At 41.3% G+C, this 10068-nt stretch overlaps 1 protein-coding gene across 1 annotated transcript; it reads left to right on the top strand.

The window, feature by feature from the left end:
• Positions 1 to 414: 414 nt before the first annotated feature.
• Positions 415 to 6526, top strand: LOC120358215. Its single transcript, XM_039451607.1, has 2 exons — positions 415 to 2189; positions 2664 to 6526. Exon 2 carries the CDS (start codon positions 2942 to 2944, stop codon positions 3515 to 3517), a length of 576 nt encoding a protein of 191 aa, XP_039307541.1. The 5' UTR covers positions 415 to 2189; positions 2664 to 2941; the 3' UTR covers positions 3518 to 6526.
• Positions 6527 to 10068: the final 3542 nt, after the last annotated feature.

Here is a 10068-nt window from a genome sequence, read left to right on the forward strand (position 1 = left end):
AAACCGAGTTCTGTCCGTGTCTGTATGAGCAATCCCTAGTCAACAATAAATATCTATAGTCACTCATATACGAATATTGCGAAAAATATCACTGTGCCCCAGTGGTCGAGGTGATAAGACACCGGGACCGGAGATTCCAGAGGTGCCAGGTTCGAACCCTAGGTGGGGTGTTATTTTTCGCAATAAATTTCTTACAGTTTTTTCAAGAGAGAATGGGTATATAGATGCAAATTAGCATCAATTATTATATTAAATTAATCAATTTAATATAAATAGTGATATTACTAATTCTTATTCGACATGTTGTGTTACGACCAAAATTAATTCGGCGCACATTCTGGTTAAATTCGGAGAAGTATATAAAATCACACGAATAAATATAAGCACTAAGATCTAGCTGCGATCGAAAAAGGCTTTCTTTCTATCATTGTGTTGTTACACTATCGGTCCAATAACATATTTGTAATAAATATCTACGCAACACCTTCATTTCTTATTGCATATTCTTGTAGCTTACCTCAAGAGCTTACTAAACACGCTATAATAAAATATTTTTCCATTTAATACTTTTTGAATTATAAGACTTGAAAGTTTCAGTATTGCCAGCATCAGCACTACCAAAGACATACCATTTGGAGGTTACTTATAATTAGTCGGATATAATCTCGTATGTGCGTATATGTATACGTGCGTACGTATGTGTATAGGGAAGGGAAAGGAGAAACAAAGTTACATTTACTGTGTATGTAATGCTGATGCTGGCGGTACTGTAATTTTCAAGCTTATAACTCGAAGCCTTATAACTCGAAAAGTACTTAATGGAAAAATATTTTATTATAACGTTTTGGAAAACTATAAGCTATAAGAATATGCAATAAAAAATGAAGAGTTTTATTTAAAAAAGTTGATGTAATTTTGATCTGACCTTTGTGACGCCACCCACGGTCAAACTAATGAAATTAATAAATAGATCTTTTGGAACCCTACAACTTTTGTCTGAACACATTTTTGACTGGACCATATACTGCAAAGATAAAAAAAGTGTACGAGATACACTGTATAATACTTTTCAAATAAAAATGTTTATATTAGACGATTTAGGTAATCTAAAATTCTAAGACATCACATTTCATAGAAACAATGGATGCTGTTGCGTTCTCTTTCTTATGAGTTTGAAGTAATAAAATGATGTTGAAATGCTCATTTATTGATTCTTATTTAAACGTAAAAAAGAAATAATTTATATTATATATACATCATAATCAAATCAAAATATTACAGGCAATTAAAAATAATTATAATAAATTGTAAAACTTACAAAATAAAAAACAAGATACATTATTGTATTGGGTCGTAAATATTATGACAAAAATATGAAAACATTTTATTAAGACGTGCGATATCTTATGACAAATTGCGGAGTTTGTCAAGTATGCATGATACGTAAGTTTTTATTACATGGATGATTCAGAATTACAACTGTAATGATGAACTTTCACACACTTTTTGCAATAATTAGAGAGAATTGAGGTTAGAATAGCAATTGAAGAAGGCTTATAAAGTTGAAACTAATTGCGCTCAGGAAGATTTACTTTGATTATGTTTGAATGAATTTATATGTTTTGATCAACAATTGTTTTAACATTCGTATTTTGCCTTTTTTATGTCGCTTGAAATTTTTATGTTTCTATTGAAGTAATTATGCAACGTCTCGTCCGGATGGATAATTGTAGTAGCGTCCCGCTGCGTTATCTTCAACAGATTTTTAAAGAACAAACTTTTTGTTCTGAGGTGCGGTTCCTGTGCACCTCCGTGCGCTCTTGCGCCTCTTCATTGTTTTCTGTTGCGTGTCTTTGACAGGCAGAAGTTAAGAATTGCTTGCAGTTTTGGATCGTCGGAACCTGCAAGGATGGGAAAATCGAGTCGCAAGAAGAAAAAGAGGAGGAGAAATTCTTCTCGCGATCGTCTCACAGTCCTGGAGAATAAAGTAGAACGCGTGCTTGACCTATTGTCTCAAAGAGAGGTTAGATCGCCCGGCCGCCCTCGATCTTCGACATCGATTCTAACCACTGAGATTCAGGATAATCTAGGGTCATGCAGCGACTCGGAATCTATAAGATCCGTCTCGGCCGATGCTTCCTAGGCTTCCTCGGAAGGCCAAGTATTACCGGCGGACCAGATGAATTCAGGTGTGTACAAAACGCTAGATCTGTATTTGGAAAATACAGACGGCAGGTCGACACATTCATTTTCTCCCGATCTGTATTCGTGAAGTATAGTCGTGAGCTAAAAGGTTGCAACACATTTTCTTCGATTGTTTTTGAAATGTAGACTTGCTCATCAAACGGCGAACATAATTGATTCTTACCTGTGGATCCAACCAATTACGTTCGCCGATCAATGAGCAAGTTTACATTCCAAAAACCATCGAAGAAAATGTGTTGCAACCTTTTAGCTCACGACTGTACAGGCAATGGGAAGATAGAACAAAAGTTCTGCTCACCCTATTTCTCCCGATCTGTATTCGAGAAGTACAGGCAATGGGAAGATAGAACAAAAGTTCTGCTCATCCTCTTTCTCCCGATCTGTTTTCGAGAAATACAGACAATCGGAAGATAGAACAAATTCTACTCACCAGGTAGAATTTTCCTTCTCTCTTTCAGGAGTAAGTAACTTATCTGTCAGATCCTCATCCCCTACACCACACAAACGAGTTAGGTTAGAGGAAGGACCGTCCACTAACGTGGAAAAGGAAGCAGCAGAGCCTCTAACTAAAGAGTTATTTGGATCTGATCTCGTTTAAGAGGAGTTAGCGCCATGGAATGAGCTAGTGACTCATCGTTGGCGCGACCTGGCGCGCAAGGGCCTCCCGGCAGAGCAGCGCGATCCTCTACTAAAGAAATATGCCCCTGGCGAAGCAGTGGCTTTTCTTAAAGCCCCCATGCTAAATCAAGAGTGCAAGGTGGTTCTTAAGAATAACTCGATAGTGAAGAGAGATAATTACAACAACATGAATCAAAATCAGGTGGGCGCGGCCTTATGTGCATTGGGCGAAGCGATCTCTAACTTCCTCAGACCAGATACGCAAAGATCCTTGTGTCCTAAGGCCCGGTTGGCGGTGGCTAAAGTCAACGAGAGAGCCCAAATCTTGGCAGATTTACATTACAGGTTATCCCTCGCTAGGAGAGCTCAGATTGCACCCACTCTGAATCTAACAGCCAAGGCTACAATTGACACCATTCCCGTGGACGATTTCCTGTTTGGTGCCTCCTTTGGAGAGGAAATTAGAAAGGTTGCCTCCGTGGAAAAGTCTTCGAGGGACATTATTAAGGCGCCGCTAACAGTCTCAAAACGAGTGCAACAACCGCTAAAACAGCCAGCGCAAGTAGCCTCAGCGAGACCGGGAAACTCCCGGGCCCCTGTCAGAAGCTCGAGATCGGCTTGGAGGAGAACAGGGGTAACAAGCGATCGCCGCCGATCAACATACCGCTCCAGGTCCCATTTGAGGAGGCGTTAAACTGTGTGGAGGTAAATAGAGCGGGCAGGTTGTCAGCCTACCTTCCCCGGTGGAAGGAAATCACCTCAGACCAGTTAATTTTACAAGCCGTCGCGGGGTACAGACTCCCATTTGCACAACAGCCACTTCCCTCAGGGAGAAAACCTTCTGTTCATCTCTCTAAATTAGAAAAACAGATCTGCTCTCAAGAAGTTGCTAGTCATCTTGATAAGGGGGCGATCGAGATGGTAGAGCCGTGCGAAGGTGAATACCTATCGCCATTCTTTGTCATTAGAAAATCCTCGGGAAGATGGAGATTTATTCTCAATCTAAAGAATCTCAACCGATACGTTATAGCTCCGCACTTTAAATTAGAAAATTGGAAAACAGTTATTCGCCTTTTATCCCAGGGTGATTTCCTTGCCTCTATTGATCTAGAGGACGTCTATTTCCTCGTTCCTATTCACCAGGAAGATAGGAGATTTTTACGTTTCCAGTTCCAGGGACAACGCTATCAATTTAGAGTTCTACCCTTTGGCCTAGCCTCAGCGCCTTATATATTTACCAAAATATTAAAACCGGTGCTACATATTCTTAGAGAGAAAGGGTTTTCTCTCCGTGGTTTATCTAGATGATTTCCTGCTCATCGCACCTTCTTACCACCAGTGTATCCAGAACGTCTCTACAACAATGGATCTCTTAACATCATTAGGCTTTATAATTAATAAAAAGAAGAGTGTTCTCACACCAGCGAAAATCTGCAGATTTCTAGGCCTTAATTTCGATACGAATCTATTCGCAATAGCAATCCCCTCGGACAAAAGAGCTAGTCTTCTTCGAAGGACCCTAGATATGCTAAGCAGAACTCAAGCAAGCTTTATAGGTTCCCTGGTAGCAGTCTGTCCAGCTGTCCAATACGGCATTCTACATACTAAATCTTTAGAGAGAGAGAAGTTCTTAGCTTTGACAGCGTCAGAGGGTAATTTTGAGGCCCAGATGTCCCTTCCGACCTTTCTTAGGAAGGATCTATCATAGTGGAATGATATCTTCGCGGATACATCGCAGCGAAATCATATTAGGTCGGATATTTTCGAGCTGGAAATCTTCTCAGATGCTTCCCTGACGGGATGGGAAGCTGCTTGCAAGGGGGAACGCACTTATGGTTTTTGGTCACCGGAGCAAAAGAAACTGCATATCAATCATTTGGAACTCCTAGCGGTTTTCCACGCGTTAAGATGCTTCGCATCACACTTACTTGGTGCCAGTGTGCTTTTAAAAGTGGACAACTCCACGGCCTTGGCATACATTAATCGCATGGGTTCGATTAAGTTCCCTATACTATCAAACCTTACACGAGAAATATGGGATTGGTGTGCGGAACGAGATTTGTTTATTTATGCTTCATGCATTCCCTCGGCACAAAACGTGGAGGCAGACGCTGAATCGAGAGTGGTAGCGCAAGAAACAGAATGGACTATAGCACAGAAATACTTTGACATAATCTTGGAGCACTTTGGACCCTTCGATATTGACCTGTTTGCTAATTAATTGCAAATGCCATCGATTTGTGTCTTGGCTTCCAGACCCTTTAGCTGAGGCAGTGGATGCCTTTTCTCTAAAATGGTCGGACGTATTCTTTTATGCATTCCCACCTTTCATTCTAATATTAAGAATGTTACGCAAGATTATCACGGATAAAGCCGAGGGAGTGGTTGTTGTGCCGTGGTGGCCTGCCCAGTCATGGTTCCCATTACTTAATCAACTCATGGTCGGTCATCCGATCCTGTTCAAACCAGATCCCGAGATGTTATCTTCTCCTTTCAGGATAGTTCATCCAGCCTGGACAAGGATTTCCCTGGCAGTCACCAAATTATCCGGCAAGCCTTCTTGCACAAAGGGATCCCGCCATCCGCATTAACAGCAACTTTAGCATCAATCTCTAGTTCTACACTAGCTCAATATACAAAACCTATTAGATTATGGTGGCATTTCTGCAAACAGAAGGGAAGCTGTTGCTTCAATCCTTCAGTTTCATTCTTTCTAAAGTTCTTGTCGAATTCCTTCGAGGAGGTGGGTTCGTACGCCACCTTGAACTCATATCGCTCAGCGATATCTCTTATCTCAATGAATGATTTGGGCTCACATCCCTTGGTAAAGAGATATTTCAGGGGTGTATCAGCCTTAAAACCTCAACGTCCCCGTTATGATTATATTTGGGACCCATCCCCAGTAATTGATTATTTAGCCACGTTATATCCGCATGAAGATTTGACGCTAGAAAGACTATCAGGGAAGTTGGCAACGCTTCTTGCCCTCACAACTGCCCAGAGAATGCAGACCCTGGCAGCCATTCAACTCCAAAATATCTCTATTTCGGATTCTCTTATAATAAAAATTCCAGCCAGACTTAAAACCTCAAGGATTAGGAAATCTCAGCCGTTACTTTCGTTTAAGCCCTTTTGGGATAAACCAGAACTTTGTGTAGTATCCCTAGTTAAATTTTATCTCAGATACACAGAGAATCTCCGTCAGGGAAACGAGGGCTCACTCTTTATTTCCTTTCGTGCCCCATACAATGCGGTTTCTTCTCAAACGCTAGGCAGATGAGTAAAATTGGAACTGGGTGCAGCGGGAATAAATATAGATATTTTTTCGGCCCACTCCACCCGCCATGCCTCGAGATCTCTTGCGGCTAGCAAGGGTATTAGTTTGGAAGAAATTAGACGCACGTTCGGTTGGAGCAATTCATCTGACATATTTGCACGCTTTTATAACCGTCCTATAGTTGAGGACCCCTCTTTTCAGTCAGCGATTCTGAATAGATTTTAAGTTTTAAAATATGATGCTTTATATTAAATTAAGTAACCCTTCTCCTACGGGACAGATAAAATGATGTTTAATTTAGTTCGCCTTATTTCGTTGAAACCCGGCTTAAGTTTAGTTTATATCAATATCGTTATATGTAATACAGTTACCTATGTGCAACTATATATGTAACGCTGGTACTTTCTCGGTGTCGGTTACGGGATTTAGGTTCAGGATCGGATGCTCGGATGTGCTCGCTGGATGTCCGGGTTCGTGTCAAAATGATAACGCCGTGGTTTGTTAGTGAAAACGATATAGGGTAAATATATTTCGAGACGTTGGTCTAATACAAAAATAATACTACAGTTCCGATATCATTATCGGATAATACTGAACTCCTCGAATAGCATTACGGCCCTCAATCGCGCGGTCGTCGGCCCGCGTGGAATCGAGAGAACGGTCACAATGTATTCGCGCGGTGCTTAATATCTAGACGGAACGGACTTTAGTAATTCCGGAAACGGACGGACGGTGACTGTGCGCTCTGCGCTCGGGATTAGCAATCGAGGTTGCTCGGTTAACAGTCGCGGATAAGAACAATACTTTAGTAATTCCGGAAACGGACGGACAGTGACTGTGCGCTCTGCGCTCGGGGTTAGCAAGCGGGGTTGCTCGGTTCGACAACATATATCTATATACATAGTTCGCGGCGGATCGTGCGATGTCAGAACGGACTCGCGGTTGTCGAAGTGTAACGACTCGGAGGAGTCGTGCGATCTGCGGACGGCTTCGGCTTACGCTTTACGCGTACGGTATCCGTTTGTTAGAGTGGTCGCGCGGCGGTCCACTCTAATGCCGTGCTCGGGGCGCGATTGGCCCGTGCGGTTGACCGGTTACGGTCTCGGTTTCGACGCCCTCGCGCTATGTGGGGGCTGTCGACGGGGTCGGCCGGTTCGGCCTCATCTCGCGGGGTTAGCCCGGGAGGTACGGTGGCGGACACTGGAACGGTGTCGGCGCGGACGGTCCCCGGGAATTCCCGGGGACACTCGGAACGGTCGGGTCGGAGTGGCCGGACGACGAGAATGCCCGTCGTCCGGCTGAACGGAACGGATTTGCCGTGCGGGGAGAATACCCGCCGTACGGCGCAACGGATTCGGATCGGATTTAGCCGGACGTACGGGAATGCCCGTCGTCCGGCCGGACGGTCCGGATTGGCCGCGTGACAAGGATGCCCGTCACACGGCTGATCGGATTGGATGGCCCGCGCGACGAGAATGCCCGTCGCGCGGCTGAGCGGATCGGATTGGCCGAGCATACCCGGCCTCGGGGACGACGGTTTTACCCGTCGCGGGAAGGTTGGAACGAGAATGCCCGTTCCCGAGGAGGTGCTCGAGAATCCCCGAGCTAGGAGGCGCCGAGTATGCCCAGCGCTGGAGATGATCCGATGAGATCGGATGTTCGGACGGATCTCTGGTACGTTGCCCACTGCCGGCTTATATATCGTTCCGCGCGGCTGGACGCACCAATCAGCGCGCGCGGACGGGCCGGCTAGAGTGGGAGCGCTTTCGGAACGCGGCGCGTAGCGCGTCGGTCGTGCGCGGTAGCACGCGGTGGTCTTACGTAAGATACACGTGCTCGGCTGCGGTGCGTTCGACGGTTGGTCGGTCTAGAGTGGCGGCACAGTGGAGGGGCGTAATGTTACATATATAACCTTTATGTACTTATACACAATACAGCTACAAGTCGACCCGTACGGTCTCAGGGAAAAACAAAAAACTTAATAAATTATTTTAATTTTCCCTGTCTATACACAAATCTGAGCTTTAAAAATTTACAATTATCCATCCGGACGAGACGTTGCATAATTGAGTAATCAAACGAACTTGTGAAGTTCGATTTCAATTATGCTGTCTCGTCCGGATGGATTTTCCCTCCCACCCACAACCTCAGGTCAGATTTGTGTGCTTTAAACTAATGAAGAGGCGCAAGAGCGCACGGAGGTGCACAGGAGCCGCACCTCGGAACAAAACGTTTGTTCTTTAAAAATCTGTTGAAAATAACGCAGCGGGACGCTACTACAATTATCCATCCGGACGAGACAGCATAATTGAAATCGAACTTCACAAGTTCGTTTGATTACTCAATTTTATCAATTACTTCAACTTTATAACAAGTTGGAAACAAAGCAACAATATCTATTAGTGTGTAATGTATCCCTGAGCGCGCAAACTTTAGACTACCCGATTCGTTTATCGTAAATACTTTTCATTTAAAAAGGATTATATTTTCTTGATGTATTTATATTGGGATGTTTGCTTTATTTATAAGTCTATAAAATTTCGGCCGCAAATTGTTGAATACTCTATATATAGATGTATACAAAAAATTCTATCTAACGTGTTTTTAAATATATGAAATGTAAATCCAAAAAAGAGAAATCCAAAAAAATATAAAAATTACCAATAGTTTCTCATAAATAATTCCTACGTCATGAGAAATTGTTCTGATTTCTTTCAATCGTACGTAGAAAATAATTACCGTATTAAATATTTTTTCGACCAATAATTATTATTAATTATTAATAACTGTTATAAATATTATTTATTGTGTATACCTGTAAAAATCAATTTTTTAATTCTGTAATAATAAATTAAAAAAAAAGTGTTAATAATCCGTTTGTGCAAAAGTTAATAAAGAAATATAAAAACACAGTTTGGCTTGTTTTTACATTCCTTTCTTATATTCCCTAAAAATATCTGAACGAGGATACGAGTAATATAGCTAGTAAATATAAATGTCGCATTCTTTCTTCTATTATTTATAACAAAGCAGTATTATGTGCACTTATCAACTTAAACTGGCACATATATTCTCGCTTAAATATTAATATTCTACGAAATACACATACTTGTTTGATCGCTATCGATAATGTGTACGACGTTAGACAGTTTTAAAGTTAGATCGGTACACTACCGACCGACAAACGTGACATATGTCGGTTGCACATACTTGATAGTTAACGTCAAACTTGGTAAATCAAGAGAGTGATATCTTTGGCTGGTGACGGAAAGTACTCGTCAGTAGCACTTCGCTAACAATGTGCTACAAATACTGATAATTTACAAATATAAAAAAATCTCATCTAATTTAGCTTTACATATATTCTTATATTCTGATATTTAACGTTGATAAGCATTCAAGAAAAAAGCTATGTCAAGTTAAAGAAATAAATCAAGAAAAATAAAAAGGGTAAAATTCCTATAGCACTCATTGCAAATAATCATTTGCAATGCTTTTAAATTATTGATTGTAAGATTTTTTGCCACAGAAAAAGATGATCAATACCACATAAAAGAAAACACATTTCAATCAATGTGACCAAAGACCAAATCTATTTTTTTTTATATAAAATATGCGGTGTCCGTTAATTGGATACAAATAAGAAAAGTATTTAATGTACTTTCAAAATAATTATGTAAGATGTCCAAGCGTGATAATACTGTTAGAAAAAATTTTGCCATTTTAGCAAAAAGTTTAAACATACAATGTAAATTTTCTGATAGTTTAACACAATTATTTTCAGATCTGTATTTGAACAAAATTGTCTTTTCTGCGTGGGAAAGTTATGCATGAACGCTTTTAGATCAAATCAATGAAAATTTTCACGAAATAAGAAATGGGCAAATGTTTGGGTGCAGGTAGAGTTGACTAAACTGAGTCCAAAAGTCTTGTACATTTTGCGATTTTTGCAATAGTTAACAAGTTAT

This window comes from Solenopsis invicta, chromosome 1 (genome assembly GCF_016802725.1).
Source record: "Solenopsis invicta isolate M01_SB chromosome 1, UNIL_Sinv_3.0, whole genome shotgun sequence".
NCBI classification, from domain to species: domain Eukaryota; kingdom Metazoa; phylum Arthropoda; class Insecta; order Hymenoptera; family Formicidae; genus Solenopsis; species Solenopsis invicta.